General features: G+C 50.1%; 1 protein-coding gene across 2 annotated transcripts; it reads left to right on the forward strand.

The window, feature by feature from the left end:
* The first annotated feature begins 11,830 nt into the window (after positions 1 to 11,830).
* On the forward strand, positions 11,831 to 20,917 carry NAGK (N-acetylglucosamine kinase). 2 transcript variants are annotated; one of them, XM_081156806.1, is made up of 10 exons: positions 11,831 to 12,131; positions 13,869 to 13,953; positions 14,109 to 14,207; positions 14,992 to 15,133; positions 15,897 to 16,007; positions 16,728 to 16,840; positions 18,243 to 18,330; positions 19,256 to 19,353; positions 19,826 to 19,904; positions 20,563 to 20,917. In XM_081156806.1, the coding sequence occupies exons 1-10, from the start codon at positions 12,103 to 12,105 to the stop codon at positions 20,751 to 20,753; spliced, it is 1,035 nt and encodes a 344-aa protein (XP_081012932.1). In that variant the 5' UTR covers positions 11,831 to 12,102; the 3' UTR covers positions 20,754 to 20,917. The 2 variants fall into 2 exon arrangements, with proteins under 2 accessions (XP_081012932.1, XP_081012933.1); XM_081156807.1 differs by having other exon boundaries at positions 12,024 to 12,131; positions 15,897 to 16,314; positions 16,709 to 16,840; positions 20,563 to 20,916.
* The last annotated feature ends 540 nt before the right edge of the window (positions 20,918 to 21,457 follow it).

Below are 21,457 nucleotides of genomic sequence, written 5' to 3' on the forward strand. Positions count from 1 at the left end.
TACATAAAGGGGAATGAACGTGTGTAGGCGGAGGGGCTTCCGCTGAATCCCCTCTTCTCCTTCCTTCCTAACAGAACCTCTACTTTGTTTAGAGCAGCAATGGGCCCTGCTTTTCAAAAAAAATTTAAAAAGCAACAAAAGTCTCTGTCATCAGCCTCAGCCCAATCATTGGAGGGATGGGTGGGAGCAATGGAAGTATGACACATATCAAATGCAAAAAAACTCCTTAGCACTCTGCCCTGTTGGAGCCCCTCTCGCCTTGGCATTCTCCCTGTGTACACAGAGACAGAGTTGGCCAGTTCCTTCTCTTTCTGTGGTGTTCTTGCCTCAAATCCAGACTCCACAGCCTTGCTCATTGCACCCTTCCCTGTCTTTCCACCCAGCCAACTCCTTCTCATTCTTCAAGACCCAGCTCAAATATTTCCTGAGAAGGCCATGGGGAGTTGCTCGTTTCTGTGTCCCCAGTGTCCAGCACAGGGCCTGGCATGCAAGAACCATCCCATCTATACGGTTGACCCCTGCAGCCATATTTCTGCCGGATCACACTACACCCCTTGGAGAGGTGGAGCCTTGACCTCAGCTGGCCAAACAGATTCTCTTTCCTAGAACTGGAAAGAGAGCCAGAGAGAGCTGCATAAGCTTGTGTGCAGTATGTGACACTTAGCCATTAAGATGTCAACTTGTGCCCTGGCCGGTGTTGCTCAGTGGTTAGAGCATTGGCCCATGAACCAAAGGATTGAGGGTTCTCTTCCAGATCCTGGTCGAGGCACGTGTGGGACACAACCAATCAATGCTTGCAACTCAAGAGTCCTAACTGCCTCAGGGGAGGAGGTTTCCAGGGTCTGACCTGAAGTTTGAGCTCCACCTGTCTCACTCCCTACTCCTCCAACTCCAACATGAGTGGCTCTGGGTCTTGGCTGCACAATGTAATGACCTCAGATTAACTGAATTAGACTTTTTGGGCTGGAACCCAGGCAGCAACAGTTTTTTAAGTGTCTCGTTTGCACAGGACGGTCCCTATTTGTGCAAGGTGTCCATAGGGCAGCCAGGATGGCAGCCACTGCCCGACCGGGGAAAAAGAGAGCTCAGGAGAGCATGGAGTCACTGGAGTCCTGAGTGCCCATACCCAGTTCCTCCACCAGGTAGAGCTGCAGAGACATTGGCAGTAGAGGGGCCTGCATGTGTAGTCATCCCTGCCCAACCTACCCTTCTTCCTCCCCTGCCTTCCAGCCCCTATCCAGCCAAGGGCGACTCCCCGGAGCTTTCCCGGCCCTACCTCCCATGCAAGACACTCTGAATTATGAGTCTGAAACCCTAAAGAACCCTGCTCATCTGACCCCCTGCCCTACACAGACCCTCCTTCCCCAATCCTTGCTTCACTCACAGTGCTCGCCCTGTCCCTTCTCTCTGCTAATCCAGTTCCTGCCAGTCTTTCAAGACCCACTTAACATTCCTCCTCCAGGAAGCCTACCTGAGTGCTCCAGCTCATTCTAACCGCTGTCTTCTCTGTTTGCACCCAGAATCCACAGTCCTCATCATACTCAACTGCCTCCTCATGACTTCTGGGCTTCTTACTGAACTCTCCTAGAGTTAACACCTTACCTCCCAGCTGGTCTGTGAGACCCCATGTGTGCCCACCCTCAGCATGGCCAAACCCTGGGCTAGGCATGTGTAGATGCTCAGAAACTGGCACACTGGGTGCTGCTTCCAGCCCCTCTCTCTCACCTCCCCACTCCTGGGTTTCAGAGAGGGGCCCATCCTCAGGAGGGTCCTGAGAGAGTCAGGTTTGGTGGGAGCAGGTGCTCTCTCTCACACAAAGATGCAGCTGTGGCCGCTGGCAAGGATTAGTTGGAGAAGGGGGCTAGATTACTTCTTAGTTTCCTCCCAAAGCTGAAATCTCTGAGCCCAACACACCAGGTGAGCTGCCTGCCCCAGTCACACTGCCTGTCCCAGCTGACCTGCATGCCTCTCCTTACCGCCACCTTCCAGACCCCTTCAGGGTGGGCAGCGGCGGTGACGAGGGTCTGAACCCACAGCCAGAGGTCATTAAGGGGCCAGAATCAGCATGTGCTGGTTTCAGGGCCAGTCCGGCTAGCTGGACAGCAGTGGGGCTGAGTGTGTGTGTGGATGGTGACCGAAGACAAAGCTAAGTGCAAATCTCTGCCAACAAACAGCAGCAGAAGCACATCTCCCGAGAGCAGCTCCGTCTCCTTGCCAACTCCATCTGCAGCCTTGATGAGAGTGGAACAGGCAGTTTCTCCTTAGAGAGCCTCAGAGTCAGGCTCGAGAACAGGGTGTTACAGACTTCAGAGGCTGATAGGAGACCAACCTCAGGCTACCTCGTGCACTCACACCCAGCAAGGCATGTGCACAGAGAGGCCCCACACAGCCCTCATGTGCAGGGCCACGGAGAGGCCCACAGGCAGACACAGGCATAGAGGCACATGGGACTCACTCACAGACACGTAGACAATCGGGTAGCCGTCAGATTGATCTAGACGCCAAATACACTGCCCCAGACGGCAAATACACAGACCCACAGGTGCAGGTTCCCAGGGAGGCCCACAGACACAGGTATCGTGCCTGAGACACCTAAATCAATCTTCCCCAGTCAAAGGAAGCCTTTGGGTGGTTTGGCGTGGTGACGTTTTTCCCACCCACCTGCCTCCCTTTGCTTTTATCCAACCAATTTCTCCTGAAGGACTCCTGAGGCAGGCCAGCTTTGGTACCCCTCCTGCGCCTACGGGACTGTCCCAGGGCTGTGTGGTTTGGGAAATGAAGGCAAAATTTGAAGCTGGTTTTTAGCACTTTCACCAGGGTCTGCAGCCTGCCCCTTTCAGGAAGAGGAAATGGTCAGGGCAGTCAGGGCAGTTAAGGTCTCCCGCTGTCCCAAGGCCCTGTCCTGCCTGTTGTACCATGCCAGGTGTCCCAAAAGAAAGTCCAGAGGGAGCCTAGTCCTGGGTGTCCAGTGTTCCCCTCTGGTCTTTCAGCAGTCCCATCATACCATCTGCCAGCAGGTCCCACATGTCAGAGTATCCACAGGCAGCCTTGCCCCAGGCCACCACGACACAGCATCAAGGACAGTTCCGGGCTCCAGTCTCATGGTCCAGGCTGGCTGTCGGAGTTTTGTTCTTACTCCCAGTGGCTCTCTTGTTGCTGGCTGCTATGTGGACACAGCTGGATTGGCAGAGCTGAGGTTGTCCACCTGGGGATGGCCCCAGGCCCTGCACTAGCAGGGGAGGCCTCAGTGTGCTGGACTGTGGGATTGGATCTGGGGAGGGGTCAGAGCTGCCCCTCAGAGCTGAGCTGGGCATGTAGGTTCTTATTGAGGGCTGTCGTGCTATCTGGACCATCAGCTGTAACTTCAGCTGTGGCATTGCCCTTTTCCTCTGTCCACACCATATACGCCAGCAGAATGGTAGAATTCCACTTCTTCCCCCCAGTCTCCAGCCCTCCTCCTCCTGATATTCAGCAGGCTGCCTTCTCATTGTCTAGGTTAAGGTGACCTCCTCAGAGGGGCCCTCCTTGATCATATTCTAAAATAGCAACCCCACCCCATTTCCTCTTTTACCTTTCCTCATAGCACTTTCCACTATGTGTCAATATAGTAGATGTTATTTGTTTCTTTTCTGTCTCTCCCACTAGAACATAAGCCCCATGAGGGCAGGGACTTTGGCCTGTGTGGTCCCAGAATTCCTAGCGCATACAAAGTAGGCATGAAGTAGACACAAAGTTTGCACTAAACATGCTGAATGAGCATGAGCAGGCATGCACATGCCTATGACACACGAGTCCTAAATGATGAACATGTGCATGAACACATGCACTACACACACGTGCACACGCACACAGCTTGCAGGCAGAGGGGTGCATTCTCACGTGTCTCACTTGGCCCAGCTCCCCAGAGCCCAGGGGGAAGCGTTATCGCCCATGTTCCCCCACCCAGGCAGCCTCCAGCTGGACTCCACTCAGCCCTCCTGGTGCTAAATCGTCCTGACATGCCGGTTTCACGTGGGGCTTCCTGTGGAAGCTGCAGCAAGCCCATCACCACTGTGGTGGCTGCTAATTGGCTCTGTGTTGGGCCCTGGGTCACAGCTCGGTCAGCCATGGCTGATACCTTCTTTCCACTTGTCTCAGGAAAGGCGCTGCTGTCCCCTCTGCTTAGGCCTCAGCTGGCCACTGAACCGCACATGCCTGGCCACATGGGACTGACGGTGCCAATGAACCCTTCTGATGGTGGTCCCCACCCCCACTCACTCTCGGGAGAGAGCAGAGATAGCTCAGCAAACAGGACTGGCCTTGGGGTGGGCATTTACCTAAGCAGTATGGTACGATAACAAGGGTATGAAGGCCCCTAGCCCAAATATCTGTCAGAGCCTGTTACAGTGCCTGAAATGCCACCGTTAGGCCAGTCTTCTGGGTCAATCCTTGGTGTCTCTCAGGGTTTCTCTTAAAGTGCACATCGCCTAATTTGGGGGGAGAACTTGAATGGGGAAGAGGAAACACCACTGACTGGAATATTACAATCAATCCTTGCTTATACTATCTGCCAGGGCTCTGACCTTGATGTCGTTATGCCCCGACACCCCATTTCCAGGCATTTTCAGTGGATTGCTGTCAGAGGAGAGGCAGCTGCCCCAGCTTACTGATATCATACACCCATATCTGAGAAATTAGGGCTCTGGGGAAGGTTAAGTGGCCTTTCCTTAGCCAAGTGGGATCCTCAGTGGATGCTGGTTTATCTGACTTCCTTTCCAGGGGGGCTTGAGGGTGGAGAGTGGGCCAGTGACTGGGCCACAAGAATACTCAAGATTTGGTTTCCTATGGGAGATTGCTTAACCTGCTCTCACTTTTCATGTCTCCAGAGCCTAACGTGTACCCCTTCACAGCTTTGCCAGGGCCCAAGCCTCTTCTCAGTTTGAGATTAGAATATTTCTCACTCTCCAAGCCTTCCTCAAATCCTGCCTCCTCCAGGAAGGCTCCCCCACTGCTGCTCAGCCCTGGTCTTGCAACCTGTGGCTACATTCTTGTCTCATCTGCCCCATTCAGGGGACTACAGAGGTCGGGGCAGATTTGGGTATCTTGCCTCTCTTGCCTGTCTTCCCTCAGTGTCCCAGCTGGGGGTGGGGGGTGGGGAGGGACCATGGCTGCAAAAAAATCCATCTGCTCAATAACTCTGGTGGCCTCCGTTTATATATTCCACCACTCAGAGGCAGGATGCTGGGGAAGGCTCAGAGAAGCTCTGGGCAACACCCCCTGGCTGGGTCTGTCACCTGCTCTGGATCTGGAGAGCTGAAAGCCACCTTGTCCTTCCTCCTTAGAGGCCAGAAAAGGCTGGGCAGGCCAAAGTCTGCCTGACCCAGAATCTGGGGGAGAATCTGGGCTGCTCAGGGAAAGGAGGGAGGAGGGAGGAGGAGTGGAGGAATGCCAGCCCCATCCTCCCCCGGGAGGGCACAGCTCTGTCCATCTTCCTCGGGCTTGGGCCTCCAGCAGACATGATCTGGGTCCACAGAATGATCCAAGGCTGCTGGTGGTTCCAACTGGGAGGGAAACAAAGCCCAGGCCTGAGGCCTGAGAGTGAGGTATCTTGGAAAGGTGGAAAGTCCAGCATTTAAAAGCCAGTGGATTATTTTAAAAAGAAAGAAAGGAAAGAGAGAAAGTGAACAAGAATAGAAATTACACTTCCAACTGGGTTATCCTTAAAGTCCGCTCATGGGATTATCATTATAGGTCCCCTAGGACGATAAAGCAGGTGACCCTGTAGATCTATATTCTCTTCCAGAGTCTTCCAAACTGGAATTAAGAGAAAATTTGGTGTATGTTGGGGGCATGTTGGTGGGGACCTCTATTGGGAACTTAATACCTCTTGAGAGGTAGACTCTCTCTTTGTGCAAATAACCTTGTTTATTGTGCCAGTTAATGGGACGAAACAGGTTTCTCTCCTTTGGGACTTTTCTGAGCCTGAATGTACTGATGGGCAGCAGGACTTCCATGATTAGGGCGGGACAGGGTGGACTGTAGAGGACTCTGTGTTCCCAAGGATCACAGAAACCCTTTGTTCTGGAAGCACCGATTACCATCTCCTAAGGGAACAGTGGGAAACACTGTGGTTGATCTGGGGAGTAATGCTCTGCTCTGTCGTCTGCCATCACATAAATCTTGCTCTCCTGAATTACTGGAAGATGATTTTATAGCACTGAAAACTGAACATTTCTTCTCCTAAAAACACATGTCATATTATCCATCATAGGTCTTTTTGGTGACTCCCTCATTTGTGCCCCAGGACCCTTCTCCAGAAGAGTCCAACTTCTCATAGGGTGACCAACTCCTCCCATTTTTACAACTGGAAGCCCTACATCATAGGAACTCCCTCAGCCCTGAGTGAATCACACCGCTGGTCTTGCTATTTCCTAGCAGGGACTGAAACAGCAGGGATGGGCTCCAAGGAGTCCTAGGAGCCCTGAGATCTATGGGACGCCCGACAGGGGGACTGCTTTACCTGATAAAGCTCCAGGCCAGCCCTTCCTCTCCCTTCTGCCTCATTTCCTGCCTGGCAGGTCACACTGGCCAGGTCTCTTGAACAGGTAGAGAATAGAAGGAAAGATACCTGGCCCTACTCACCACCCTCACCCACGCAAGACACTGAGTCATGGCTCTGGAACCCTAAAGAACCCTGTTCATCCTGGCCCCTGCCCAACATAGACCCTCCTCGCCCAGCCCTTGCTTCACTCACAGTGCTCTTCCTGGTTCTTCCCTCTGCTGATCCAGTGCCTGCCACAGATCCTTGGTCTTGTAGACTGAAAAGTCTTGAGCCAGGGAGAACTGGGTTCGAACCCCAGCTTGGCCCTGAGGGCCCTGACTTCTGGGAATTTCAGCCCTTATAAAATGGGCGTAGAGTTTATCTTATAAGGTGTGGTGTAGTTAGGTAACGTGATGCTCCTTCTCTTTTTTTTTTCAGATTCCTGGAAACGACAGCGTGGAGGGTAAGTCCTGGAGCCTGAGAGGAAGGAAATATAAACCACCCCTGACACTGGACAAGGGTACAAGTTCCCCAAATGGCACTGGGGCCTAGAGAATCTCAAGGGCTGTCAGGAGACCGGAAGATGTTAGACCGTGGGCACTTATTAGTGCAGATGAGCAGAGGCCCTGATGGGAAAGCTGCACATCTCACCAACTGCACGCGGCTGCCCCTCCTCACGGCTGCAGTGCTGTTTGACCCCAGCCCTCAGGGGCAGAGCTGGGAACCAAGAAGAGGGCGTGTTCAGTCTAAGTTGAAACCTGAAATGACCGAGTTCACCTATAAGTGATTAGATCAAGAGTGGAGGACTGAGTCAGAAATTCAGTTTAGTTGTAAGAAACCCATTGCATTTTTCATCTCTGAGTTTGTGGTCTATAAAAAATTGGACTGGCTACATAGGTACCCACTTTCATATTGTACTTCCACACTGATAGACACAGACCACGGACGTTCTCACATCAGTAAAACAGCTATTCAGTGTGTTGGGATGTGTTTAAGAGCCAGCTTTCTGGAAAACAATCAACAACCTGATTTGTAGCAGCTGATGACTTCTGTGTTGCAAATACTCCCACCATGGCCATTTTGAGCTACCAATGTGATATCACTGAATGGAAGCTAGAAAGATGCAGACCAGTGTGAGCTAGTGCGAGCCGGCTCTGGCACGATGCCGCAAAATTCCATTTATACATCTGCACATCTGCGAAAAGGTGCCTAGAGTTGAAATTCTAATTAGTACATACATTAGGACAGAAAAATGCATAAAGACATTATCTCAGATACACACACTTGTAGGTACATTTAATCACTTAGAAATATACAAAGACAAGTTCAAATATATAAATACATATACATCTACATATAAACCAACACAAGCCAAAACATGCATATAAATGCACACATGGCCACCTACGCACTCAGGAAGGGGAAATAAAGCAGCCTGATTTTCTGAGGTTGTTGGCCTATGGCCGCACATCTTTCAGGGCCACTTGGGCTCAAGGCAGAGGAGACCTGAAGGGCACACGGTTTACAGTCAGCGATCTGTAGCTGCTAGTAGACTCTGGGGCCCCCGTGCAACCCCTGTCCTTTCTGGGTTACTCCTGGCAGTCCTGCAGGTCTGGGAGAGCCCTTCCCTTGCCTTACAGTTACCAGCCCCAGAATCCCACTCCACCTCAGTCAGGCAACCCCTTACTCCTTTCTTTCATTGTGGGAAAGCCAACTCCAGCCTCTGTCTCTGCTCTCATCCCAGATCTACAGAGCAAGAGGTCAACATGACCCCGCTTGGCTCCATCCCCATGACTTCTGCTCTTCCCTGTCCCTTATTACTTCCTTGTTTATTTCTTGCCTGGGCCATTGCCCCAGCCTTCTAAATGTCTTCCTGTTCCAAGCTCTTCCCTCCCATTCTTCTTGCTACAACAAACCTGCCAGATAAATTATCCTAAAGCACAGCACTGAGGCCAGACATGTACTGGCAACTTCCCCATGCAGGACAGATTAAGGCTAGATCCCTTTGAGGTCCCCTAACCACATGTCCAACTCCTTCCCCAGTTTAATTTTCACTTCTATTTTCTTCAAATGTCTTTCTGTCCCCAGTCTGGTCTACAAATGGTCTTTGCCATAGAATCTGCTAGCTGTCTTTTTTGTTCAAAGTGGGGCATTTACCACCTATTATGGTTGTGGTACAGTGCTTTTATAGTTTATAAGCACTCTCAAAACTATTTGTGGACCTCCTATCCTGTGCCCCGTACTGTGGTTAGCTCTGGAAACACAGTGGTGAGTAAAAATGGACGTGGTGATGCTTTCACAAAGCAAGACAACATAACCTGTTGACATCCTCTGCTCCAAATCATAAGTGGATTTAGAAGGGAAGTATTTTTTTCCACTGTCCCTCCTACCTGCTTCCCTACTCCCATGGAAATATGGCCTCCCTGGGGTCATGGGGACAAAGTAGAAAAGACAGAACAAGACTTTGGCCTCCAGATTCTTAGAGGACTTCACTAACCTTGTGAGCATCACAGGAGCAGTGCTGAGATGTTGCAAGCCCAGTGCACAGAGGGCAGTGAGCTCTTAGAAAGTTGTATAGAAGTTAACACTTGTCTGCACTGCAATATCTTTATTTCCTTCCCATTACAGTAACTACCCATACCCATAATAAGCAACAACTATTATTTGTGTGAGCCTTCGCTAGTTACTTTGATTTCCTAGCCTTAGTTTCTTCACTTGTAATATGTGGTCAGAAATCTCTGTCATTCTCATAGTGTTGTTAGAATGATCAACTGAGTGTCTGTTTATGAAATAAATAATGGCATAGGATTGACTTAAAGAAGAAATATTCTGGTCTGGATGGATAGGAGACAAGACAGAGACCCACCACTGTAAAACAGAAATATGTGAGCCACAAATATGTGTCATCTAAAGTTTTCTAGTAGCTACATTTAAAAAAGATAAAAACAGCCTGGCAAAATTAATTTTAATAATACATAATTTTAACCCATTATCTCCAAAATATTATCATTTCAGTATGTAATTCACATGAAAATTATTGGAGCTATTTTCACATTCTGTTTTGGTACTGTATCTTTGAAATCCTGTGTGTATTTTACACATATAGCACACGTCATTTGGGACTAGCCACACTTCAAGTGCTTGACATTCACATGTGGCTGCTGTGTTGGGCAGCACACACTAATCAGTAATGCATATAAAAATTAAAGATCTCTATAGTACTTAACAGTTTCCAAAACTCTTGATATTTAAATCCCATGTTAGCCTGACTAGGCCGAGGCTTATCATCTCCATTTTGTAGATGAGCAGAAGCAGCAGCAATTATGTGTAACTGACTCAAGATCATCAGCTAGTAAATGGTGAACTCAATCCTTGTCTTCAAACTTGACACTTTCTCTTTTGCTTCCTTTTCTAAACAAGCAATACAAAGGGAAACTTGAATATTATACACACAGCTCTCAAGACTCATTTCACCAGTGCATGAAAAGGTACAATTCTTTCAAAATCCACCTATAATCTCCTCCCTTCAAAAATCATGCCCAGTTTAATCCCACTAGAATCAGTTAGCATCATTGTTCTAAAAATATGTGTGTACTGGATCAAGCACCTTTCAGCTCTGATGTGCTATGGATGTAAATAATATAAATGGGTATTTTAAAAGCCTACCTCTCTCTGATATTCTCTATGATATAGTGATTTACTTCTTAATTACCCTTGAGGATTACATTGTGGTGTTTCAGCATCCCAAATAAGTAAGAAATGATGTAAAGACTCCCTCTTCTAGTTTAAAAAGCACATACATGCCAAATGTTTACACCAAGGCATAACCAGACCCAGATGGATAACAGGGAGAGGCTCCCAGTGCAGGATTTCTCTATAAGAAGATAGCAGGCACGTGAGGGTATGGGTGAGGGGCAAAGTAGGGGACAGGCTAGCTTGAGAACTGCCCTGTTAAGGACCAGTCCCTAAATTAATGTTCCCAAAGAGGTGCCAAGGGCAACTGACCACCCTCCTGACCAGCAAAGCTGCCCCTCACGAGCCCAGAGCTGCTGGCAGGAGCTCCAGCTTGACTTCCAGACCTGGCTAGTTTCCCCCTCCCTTCACAGGGCGGTGGCTGGAGGGCAGCAAAAGGCTTGTGAAGCCGTATCTGCTCGTTTATCTGGTAGTCTATGTCCCCACAAATACCCTTGTCAAATTAACTCAAAAAGAGCCTGAGGCTTTGCTAGAAATAAATTATAGAGATTTATTCAAGGTCCTGGAGTTTGCAGACTGGGAACACAGCCAGGCAAAACCCCACAAGCATTCCAAAAAAGAAAAGTTAAAAGTTCTTATAGAACTATTAACTTGAGAATTATCAGTCCTACGTTCTGAGCCCTAGGATTGGTCCAGACAGTTATCAGACAGATGTCAGGCAGTCAGGATGATGGATGCCAGGTGGTCTAGAAGATGGGTGTCAGGAGGTCTGGTCACACCCAGTGGTCTGGATAATGGATGTCAGGTGGATATACAGGGTATCCCCCCAAAATGCATATACACTTTGAATAATTATTAACTCCAATGGGTTATATCTGAAAAGAAGGAAACATCAATTGAGCTACCAGCTGTTAAGCGTGTATACATTTTCTTGGGACACCCTGTATATGGGTGTCCTTCAGGGGTAATTAGAGGGTTACCTGCAAGTCCAGATATGTATCCAGGCATTGATGCAGGATTAGAAAATTCAAAACAGTTTAAGTTCCCAGGGTAGTTAGAATTAAGAATGAACTCCTTTCTCATGCCTCATCCTTCATAACGTTACTAATTTTAGCAGCTTGGTTAAAGTGTCTCTATTTTATATATTCCCTATCTTCACTGCTTCCTCCCCCCTCCCCCGCCAAGAATAAGCTGGACTGGCAGTAGCAGCTAAAGGCGCCTTCTCTGGGCCAAGGGCACGGACAGCCCCAGCGCTCCTCTCCTCCAGCCCGCGTCTGGGTTCTCCAGGTGACGCCTAATCACACAACTGCCGCGTCAAGTCCGCGGGGGGTTAGTGTGTGCACCTGTGACTTTTGCCATCTCCAGACAGCTGCTGGGCTGCATATTATAATAATTTCCTAAAGGCTAACGCGAGCACCTAGCCGACCCCACACGCTGCGGGAGCGGGTCTCCCGCGGCGCTCGCAGGACCGCACATCACAGTCTACGTGGCTCACCAGCAGTGCGCACGCGCGAGGCTGGGCCGCCAGCAACTTCCGGGCGCTGAGGGGCGGGTACCTCAGTGTCCCGCGGGTCCCTCCCAGGCACCCCTCTATGGCGCTTCCGCTTGGGATCGGGTGTCCCTCTCCGGAAGCAGGGGCCAGGAGGTCGGGAGGGGCCTGAGGGGCCCGAGGAGCCGCCCGGGAGCGACCTCCCCCCGCCCTCCCGGGAGACCTGCCCACTCGGCCGGGCCAGCTGAGGGCGAGCGGGCCCTCGGCGCCACGCCTCCCCACGCGCACTCGCAGTCAGCTGGACGGCGCTGGCGCTCACGTGACGCGGGGCGGGCAGCGGCGGGGGATCGCCGGCCCGAGGGGAGCAGACCGCGGAACCGGCCGCAGCGGTAACGTCGGCATGGCCGCGCTCTACGGGGGTGTAGAGGGGTGAGTGCGGCCCGGTGGAGGGAGTCCGGGAGGGGCGTCCTGGGAGGAGCTTGGGCCTCCCCCGTCCGAGGGCGGGGCGGAAGGGAACCGCGGGCAGGCTGATGACATCCCACCTCCGAGTCCGACCACTTTGGGCTTTTGAGCTGCGGGGCCTTGCGGAGCGGGGCTCTGCGTGTGCCACGGCCACACCCCGGGGGGGCGGGGGTCCTTTGTGTTTCACGGCGGAGCCACGCCCCTTTCTCCCAAGAACGACCCACTCCTCTGTCACCTGCTGGAGATGCTCCTTGTCCCAATTCCCGATCCCATAGAGAGTTTTGCTCAACAGGTGTCAGGTGTGAAGTTGCTGGAGTGGGGGGTGGGGAGGAAGAACGTAGTGAAAACGGGGCCAAGATCTTTGCCGGAGGGTATCTGGGAGCTGGAACAGCCGCGAGCCAGAGGGCTAGCCATCCTGATCTCTGAAACTCCTTCATTCTTGGCACTCCGGGCTCCTCACCCTAGATAGAACTCTGCTGTTCTTGCATTTTTCCTGCTTAGAAGCTTGTCTACTGGACTTTTGTAATAGCTCTTCCCCTCGGTACGAATATGGGCAAGACTTTTGCCCAGTATAGGCTTCAGTTACCACATGTGTATAAAGGAGAAGAGAGATGAAGGAGATGATCTCCAGGTCCCCTGCCAGTGACAACATTTCTGTGAATCTGGGTGCGTCAACTCAGAGCATAATAGAAAGGGCTGTGGTCTCAGCCAGGGCACTTCTGAATCTGAGATTGGATTACTTCCATGGCAGCCGCATCTGCTGACTCACGGACCCCAACGTCTTTTTTTCACATGCATTGTTAAAGTTGATCTCCCCCATCCTGTAACTATTGCCCTTTTTAAAAACAACGACTAAATACAGGAGTTTGCATTTATCCCTGTTATATGTATAAGATATGGCCTTTTTTTTTTTTTTCCCAGTTTGTCAAGAGATTCTTTTCTGTGTTGAATCTCATGCATTAATTCTCCCTTGAAACTTCTTGTCATTTTTGAGTTTGGTCAGCAGGTCTTCAGTGTCAGCTTCTGATATTCCTAAAAGTACTGGTCAGTAAAGAAATATACATCACACCACCACAGACCTCCCTCCAAACTACCATTTCCCCCAGTAATAAGCATTTCACCATTTAGTTGCTTAAGTGGGTATAAACTCTCCCTGCCATCTGGTCAGTGTTTCTCACTTGGGTGTCTTGAAGACCTTGGCAGCTGGAGCTGGATCTTGAAAGGCAGCCTTTAGCTTTTGTGAGAAGCAGAGATATGCCGTTCTCTTTAGTCAACATTTACTGAGCATTGCCTGTGCTAAGCATGAGGATAGTAAATGACCTGGAGCTTGTGTCTAATGAGAGGCTGACAGAAAAACAACTAAATACTCTCAATACAGAGGAATCCTTAAAAGTTATGGGGGGCACTGACTTGGCTTAACTAATGGAGCTATGTGGGTGAGCCAAACATCAGAGGTTTCAGGGACTAGCTGCTGTATAAGTAGGGCCTTGCATGATAAGTAAGATCTCCCCAGGGGAAGCTGAGCAGGGCCTTTGTACAGTCCAAGAGCACAGCAAACACCAAACCACAGAGGTGGGTTTGGGGATGGTGACTGGGTTTACTGAAGCAGTCTCCATCATACTGGGTTCTGACAAGGACTGCGCCAGCTTAGCTGTATCTTCGGGTTTTTCTGAGCAATACTGAGTGCCCCCTTGTGTTCTGTAGGGGAGGAACACAGTCCAAGGTCCTTTTACTCTCAGAAGATGGGCAGATCCTGGCAGAAGCAGATGGGCTCAGCACAAACCACTGGGTAAAGTCCACACTGAGGGGACCAGTGGGCTTGGCTGTGGCTTTATTCTCTGTAGCTCCTGCTAAAGTGGTGGTGGGGGGCTAATGTAGCAGCCTGTCGGGGCAGCACAGGTTGTGCAGGCCTTTGTAACTCCTCCTTCCCTTGATTGGGGCTAGCTGATCGGGACAGACAAGTGTGTGGAGAGGATCAACGAGATGGTGAGCAGGGCCAAACGGAAAGCAGGGGTTGACCCTCTGGTACCGCTTCGAAGCTTGGTGAGTCTGGGGTAGAGCCTGGGAATTAAGTCACAGCAACACTGAGAAGGCGAGTTTGAACTAGATGAGTTTGATGATCTTGACTGCAGAGGGAAAGACCTTGGGGGCTTAGTGTCTGGTCTAGAAACTCGCATGACCTCATCTATTCTTGTGGCTTCCATTATCGTCTACAAATCACAACAATTGGAAGAGCACAGAGCTTTGGAGAGCCACTGAGATCTTGATTTGTCACTCAACATCTTTGTGACCCTAAGCAGGTTATTTACCTTCCCTAAGCCTCAGTTTCCTCATTTGAGAAGTGCAGATAACAGTAGCTACCTCAGAGTTGTTGGGAAAGTAAAATGGCATGACACATCCTGAAGTAGTTAGCAGAGACCCTGACCCATAAGCACTCATTAAATGTTCGCTATTACTCCCAGCTCAGGCCTTTCTCCCAAGTTGATGTTGCTCTGGCTACTCCCTGGACATGTCCTCGGTGAGATGCTCTACAGGCACAGCAAAACCCCATGTATTCCAGACCAAACTTGTCTCTCCTCAAGTTGCTCCTCTGCCTAATTTTTCTGTTAAGGGCACTAGCTCCAAACTTGGCATTGTTGAATCCCCTCTCCATCCATTCCCAGCCCAGATTCTTCTTACAACCACAGCCTTCTGAGGGTGGAAGGAGGACTGGGGCTGGATAAGCAGGGCCCAGATGTAGAGAGCAGGGGGCAGATAGGAGGGGAGGGGTTGAGAAAGGAGTTGGATCTGGGGCCTTGCTCCCTCACTCACCTCCCCCGTGGCCTAGGGCCTATCCCTGAGCGGTGGGGAGCAGGAGGATGCGGTGAGGATCCTGATGGAGGAGCTGAGGGACCGATTTCCTTACCTGAGCGAAAGCTACGTAATCACCACTGACGCCGCTGGCTCCATCGCCACAGCTACACCTGATGGTGAGGAGGTGGAGGGAGGGGTGAGGTTGAGAATTGTTTTTCTTGGGAAAGCTTAGATGTAGCTGGTAGAACTTGTCTTGCAAAATATCTGGAAGGCATCCTCCATCATACCCCACCCCCTTTTAATTAGCTTAAATCCCTGCCAGCTCAAGGACTGGACAGGAGGGAGGGCAAGAGGGTATCTTGTTGAGAAGCAAGGAGTGTAGTCAGACATAAGACTCCCCCCCCAAAGGAAGGGGGTCCTGAGTCTGGCTGAGGAAAGCAGAAAATGCTGAGCAGAAGGTGGGAGGAGCTCTGATAGGAGTGTAAAAGCACTGGCACCACAAGATTGGCATTTGAGTCTCAGTTCCTATTTTGCCAGCTGTACTATCTTGTAGAAGTTACAGAACTCTCAGAATTTCAATTTCCTCATCTATTAAATGGGGGTAATTGTATTGATAAGGTGGTTTAGGGTATTGAGTATCACTGTGAATAGGGTGTAACACCATCCCTAGCACATAGTAAGTACTCAATAAAGCAAGGAGACACAGTCTCATATTCCTCTCTGTCCCCCAGAGAAGGGCTGTCTGTGATTGGAGTTTCTCTGAGAGCCGCCCCCCTCACCTTTAGCAGGAAACTAGCTAACTCCATTTTCTCTGCAAGACTGGGTGGTGATTCCTTGGCCTGGGGCTGGTTTTTTGTACTGTCTTTCCTTAGTTGAAAGCTGTGTGCTTGCTCTGTGCAGGGCGTCAGCCACACTGAACCTCCTGTGCCCTTTCCCCAGGTGGGATCGTTCTCATCTCTGGGACGGGCTCCAACTGCAGGCTCATCAACCCCGATGGCTCTGAGAGTGGCTGCGGTGGCTGGGGCCACATGATGGGGGATGAGGGCTCAGGTGAGATCACGCCGACTGGGCCTGGCTCAGGGTCCTGGGCCCTGCCCTTCCTGCAGCTCTCCATCTTCTCTCTCTTGCCCTCAGCCTGCTGACCCCTTGGGGCTTTCTGGGGACAGCTCCTGAATCTGATGGTCCTGAGTACATAATAATGACTGAGGGATCATAGAGATGCAAATGCTGGACAAGTGGCTGGCCTTGCTCTTCAGCAGTGATTTGCACCCAGGATTCAGGTTCATGCCTCAGCATAATAGCTGTTGACTACCTCTGTTGACTTTTGGAGCCCTGGGGAGAAATCGACACTATGAAGGTTAGGGCCACAGAGGCCAGGAGATGCTGTACTATTCCACTAGTGGGAAAAGGCTATAGAAGCTTCTCCTGCTAGCACCTCGTTACAGGCAGCAGGTGTACATTTTCATACGGGCCCTTGGGATCCAGTTCATGGCGGTGGTTCAGTGGTTTGTGGGATAACTGATTTACCTTGTCTTTAGTTTTGGGTAGCATCTGGTGTGACACAGCGTCACCTGTTCTTTCTTCCCTCTCCAGCTTTCCCTTCTGTAAATCTGTCAGATACAGTTTAATTAGAGGCCCCCAGGCTGGGAATCGGGACACCTAATTTGCTGTAATAAACAAGCTAATCACTAACCTTGTCTAGGCCTGAGTTTCCTTCCCTGTGAGCCGGGGGAGATTACCCCATCTTCTAGCCCTCTCTGCTCTCCACAGCCTACTGGATTGCACATCAAGCAGTGAAAATAGTGTTTGACTCCATCGACAACTTAGAGGCAGCTCCTCATGACATTGGCTATGTCAAACAGGCCATGTTCAACTATTTCCAGGTACTTCCCCTGTCCCCCATAAACATGCACACCTGGGATAGGGCAGTGGGAGACTGAGCAGGAGTGAATGCAGGAGAGGGACTGGGTGAGCCAAAGGAGAGTCGGGGTGAGTCAGGGTCAGAGCTGGATGATAGAAAAGTCATAGGTGAGGACAGGATTTGGATTATGGGCGTTGTATTCCAGGAGGGCATCAGGCCTGAGGGAGGGGTAGGTTGGGGACAGGTGGTTAGCCACACTTCATTCTTGGGCAGCTAGACCCTGCTGGGAGTTAAAGGCAGATGACATTCTAAGCTGGAATGAGAAATGCAGGGTGAGATCAGGAAATAGTGCTTACAGAGACAGCAGCCATTAAAAGTGGACAGGGAGAGTTCTTCCAGAGGTGTAGCCTTCTACCCAGGGTATCGGGGATTGACTTTCCTTCTTTCTGAGCCATGCTTATTTGTAGTGGGTGTGGAAACAGCTGTCTTTATCTGAGCCAGAGGTAAAAGGGGAAGACGAGAAGGAAGAGAATGTTTATGTGATAGACATCTCTCTGCGTGACAGCCACTTAGGCGAGCTGGGGCTGGGGCCAGGGAAGAAGACTAGAAATGCTGGGAGGCAGGACCTGTATTTTCAAGGCTGAGGGGTTGATAATTATAGAGAAACTGGCCTGGGCCAAGATGAGGAACAGGGAGAGAAGTCACTTCCTGTTGCTGTAGGAAGTGGAGTTAAGGTATCCTGACTCAGCAGATTGGTTCTAAACACCAGTAATATCTACCACTCCCTCTCTTATCCTTTGGTCATTTTTATAAGGCCATTACAAAGAGTAAATGAGATAGTCTGTATAACATGCTTAAAACATTGCTATAGGTGCTCAAATTTTAGCTCCCCCTCCCCCCCTTCCATCTTAGTTTTGTATCTGGGGAATCACTGTCTGCTCAGGACCTTCAGAGGTATTACTAGTGTGTTAAGTTTGTTGGGGTGGAAGAAGGACCTTCTGTGGTCAAATGAGTTTGGGGGAAACAAATAGATTTCTTGGTTCAGGACTTCTCAGAGCCTTTAACTTGCTAATGTGCATTGTGAATCTCTAAGGGACAGTTACAGGGTGCAGTAGTCTTTAGATTCCTTTGACCAAAGAAATCTTTTCATGAGCACCTCAAGGAACTACAGAACACACTTTGATGAGCAGAGATATGTGTTCTGTCCAATCTAATCAGTAAGGAGCCATGGAGTTCATGTTGGGAAAACAAAGAACTTTTCTTGATTGAGAAATCTCAAATCCTCGTACTCTCTAGAGCTTAAAAACAAACATTATTTTACTTTTTCAAACAGTAGAGACATGAGGAAGGCCAACTTGGGTGGGAAGACTGGGAATTTTCCTTTGCTTCTGGTGACTATCTTGTACCCTTTTTCTGCCTCTCAGGTGCCAGATCGGCTTGGAATCCTCGTACACCTGTATAGGGACTTTGATAAATGCAGGTTTGCTGGGTTTTGCCGGAAAATTGCAGAAGGTACTGTAGGTGGGGCAAGGTTTTATCTGGCTTTGTTCCCCAAAGACCCTCCCAGATGGGAAGAGGGGTGTAGTGGAGTAAGGTTCAGATGGGGCCTGGAAGCCAGTTTAATCTCCCTTTGACCAAGTGACCTCAGTTCTCTGCTACCATGGGTCTTGGTACTGGTGGCCCTTGAGGTGGAGGCAGAAGGACACGCGGGTTGTACTGACAGTTGTTTTATAGTGCCTATGTTTCTCTTCTTGGCAGCTATCATGACTTATGCAGGCTGTATGTCTGCTTCTGAAATTTATGAAGCAGTTGTCCTTTGGGTGAATCTGTAACTTTTTTAAACTGATGATTCCCAAAGAACTAAGGGATCCTGGAGAGGTTAGGCATATTTGGTTGGGTGTCAGGAGAGGCTGAACCATAGGGCCTACTTGTCTGCACATTACTCTTTCTCTTCTGTATGGTCCACACTTCCTTAATTTGGATTCCTGTAGCCTCTGGGCACTGGAGGGACTGAGGCCCCTTCAGAGCAGAGCTGGGAAGGGGCTGACCAATAGCAGACTGTTGGAGGTGGGGCCCTCACAGGAGCACCATCAGCTGCTCAAGTAGGTCCTGGGTCTCCAGAGCTGAGGGACCTTCCGAGACAGACTCAACTCTGTGTAAGCCGGAGTATGAACTAGGTGCCAGTGTGCTTCTCTAGTGGGGGGCTTCCCTGCTCAAGTGCATCCATACCGGACACCCTTCCTACAGTAGATGTGCCAGGTGGGGGTGGGGGAATAAAGGGTGGAGTGGCAGCTTTGGAGGTTTACTTACCCACATGCCATGAGATGGGCATCCATTCCAGATTTAGACTTAGCTGTTGCTGCCCTGCACCAGAGAGAGAACTGAGCATTGGCGGCTCCCTAGGTACTCACCACTCCTTCCCTCTTGCCTCCCCCAGGTGCCCAGCAGGGAGACCCCCTTTCCCGTTACATCTTCCGGAAGGCTGGGGAGATGCTGGGCAGACATGTTGTGGCAGTGTTGCCTGAGATTGACCCAGTGAGTTGAGATGGGAGCTGCTGGGCGGGGTTTGGCCCTTTCCCATGAAGGGTGAGACTGTCCCATCAAACTCTGTAAGCTGGATACAATTTTAAATGAAAACTTGGGTTTGAGAAAAATTTTGTAGAACATCTATAACACAAAATAGTTCTTTGGTCCAGTGCCTTCCCTCTGGCTGGTCTGTAATCTTTCTATATATATAGTAAGTTGGTTTAATGTACATGTGCTCTCCCCTTTCAGTCATGTTTCTGCCCCCTTCCCTCTCCTTCCTCCATTGTTGCTCAACACGTTTTCCTTTCCCCTCTCCCCTCTTGCCTTTACAGATCTCCTTATTTTCCTTCCTTTTTATCTTTTCTTGAGTTCACCTCTGGTTCTTGACTAGGAGTGTAAGTGCGATAGGGAGCGCTGGTCTACCCACCACAGCATTGGAAAGACTGGTCACCCCCACTATCCATTTCTGCTCCCTGCCCAGGTCTTGTTCAAAGGGGACCTTGGCCTCCCCATCCTGTGTGTGGGCTCTGTGTGGAAAAGCTGGGAGCTGCTGAAGGAAGGTGAGTATGGGGTGGGGCCAAGGGCAGGGGATGGTGCTGGAAAAGAGGTGGCCCAGAGAAAGTGCCTGCTTCAGGGAGGACTTGGAACCTGAGGCCTGGACAGGCCACTGATGCCTCAGCTCAAGGCCCTCAGCCTTCAGTCTGCCAGGGAGCCCTTTTACAAGGTCCTATCCAGGGTCTTTGAACTCTTAAAAAGATGTTCTTTTCCAAAGGATTTATTAAATAAGCACCACTTTTTAACAATTAAAGACAAATCTAACAAGATCAGAGCTTCAGACCAGCATATGGTGACATCCCTAGTCTTAACACTGTGCTAGCCTTAAGGAAAGAAACATGCCTTCTCCCTTGCCGCCTTGTTTTGGGCAACTCTGGTTTCCATTAGGCAATTAGACATTCTGAAGTAGCTCAAGGACCTGTTGCTTTCTTGAAGCTCCTGGCATTGGGTGCTGGGAGCAGCTGGCTCCAGTACCCCCGTCATTACTGGGCCCACATACTGGTGCACCACCTGTTGGGGATTTGGCATGTGGGCCCCTTTAGCACCTCTGCAGGCACACCTCAGGGCTTGGGTATTCCTTCTTTCCTCACTCTGTCTCCACTCTGGTCTCCATCACAGGCTGCTGGTCTCCTCTTATCTCTGTCATGCGCTCTTTTCCTCCAGGTTTCCTTTTGGCGCTGACGCAGGGCAGAGAGATCCAGGCTCAGAACTCCTTCTCCAGCTTCACCCTGATGAAGCTGAATCACTCCTCTGCTCTGGGTGGGGCCAGCCTAGGGGCCCGGCACATTGGACATCTCCTCCCCATGGACTACAGTGTCAACGCCGTTGCCTTCTACTCTTATACCTTCTCCTAGGGGATTGGCCCTGGCTCCACCCCCTCCATGCCCAGTGGACATTGGGTGCTGGAAGGGAGGGGACTCTTTTTTCTTTTCCTTTTTTTTTTTATTAAAAAAAACACATATAAAAGAAAATAAATGCACTTTACCCACTCTCCAATTGGATTGTGTTGTGAAGCACACTTGCTGTGTACATTCAGTGCATCTGCCGGCAGGGAGCCCGGAGGACTCTGGAATGGTTTTGGCCCAGGGTTTAAAGCCCTACTCCCAGGTGCTCGGCCTGTGGATTAGAGTCTGCTTCCCTGCAGTTGAATAATTGATCCGCGTGCCACTCCCCCCATGTTAGCATACTTCTGCCAGTTAACCTGTGACCTCAGTTTTCTGTCAAAGTGGGTAGTCTCTGCCAGAGCATTTTCAATGAAATTAAATGTTTTCCATGCAAAACATCACGGGGAATAACCTTAGACATACCACACACTCCTCTACTGATAGTCCCAAGTAGGATTTAGGAGACAGGGTGCAAATCTCATCTGGGAGAATTTTTACCTCACTGGATTTGGTACTTACGGGTAACCAGCACATTTTGCAGTTTTTCTGCATGAATGAGTTCTTGGAGAGGTTATGAGAATGGCTGAGATTCAAGGCCAACTAGATACAACTAGGTGGCCTACCTATTTTGGGACTACTAGCCTGGCTCTGGTTACAGCATGACACTGTATTTG

This window comes from Miniopterus schreibersii (genome assembly GCF_964146895.1).
Source record: "Miniopterus schreibersii genome assembly, chromosome: 13".
Lineage (NCBI taxonomy): Eukaryota > Metazoa > Chordata > Mammalia > Chiroptera > Miniopteridae > Miniopterus > Miniopterus schreibersii.

What these genes read in the sequence shown, in the direction of transcription:
- NAGK (XM_081156806.1), top strand. Translation starts at nt 12,103, where the DNA reads ATGGCCGCGCTCTACGGGGGTGTAGAGGG. An exon ending in CTCTACGGGGGTGTAGAGGG is followed by an intron (nt 12,132 to 13,868) that starts GTGAGTGCGGCC and finishes TGTGTTCTGTAG; the next exon opens with GGGAGGAACACAGTCCAAGG. An exon ending in CTGGGAGCTGCTGAAGGAAG is followed by an intron (nt 19,905 to 20,562) that starts GTGAGTATGGGG and finishes CTTTTCCTCCAG; the next exon opens with GTTTCCTTTTGGCGCTGACG.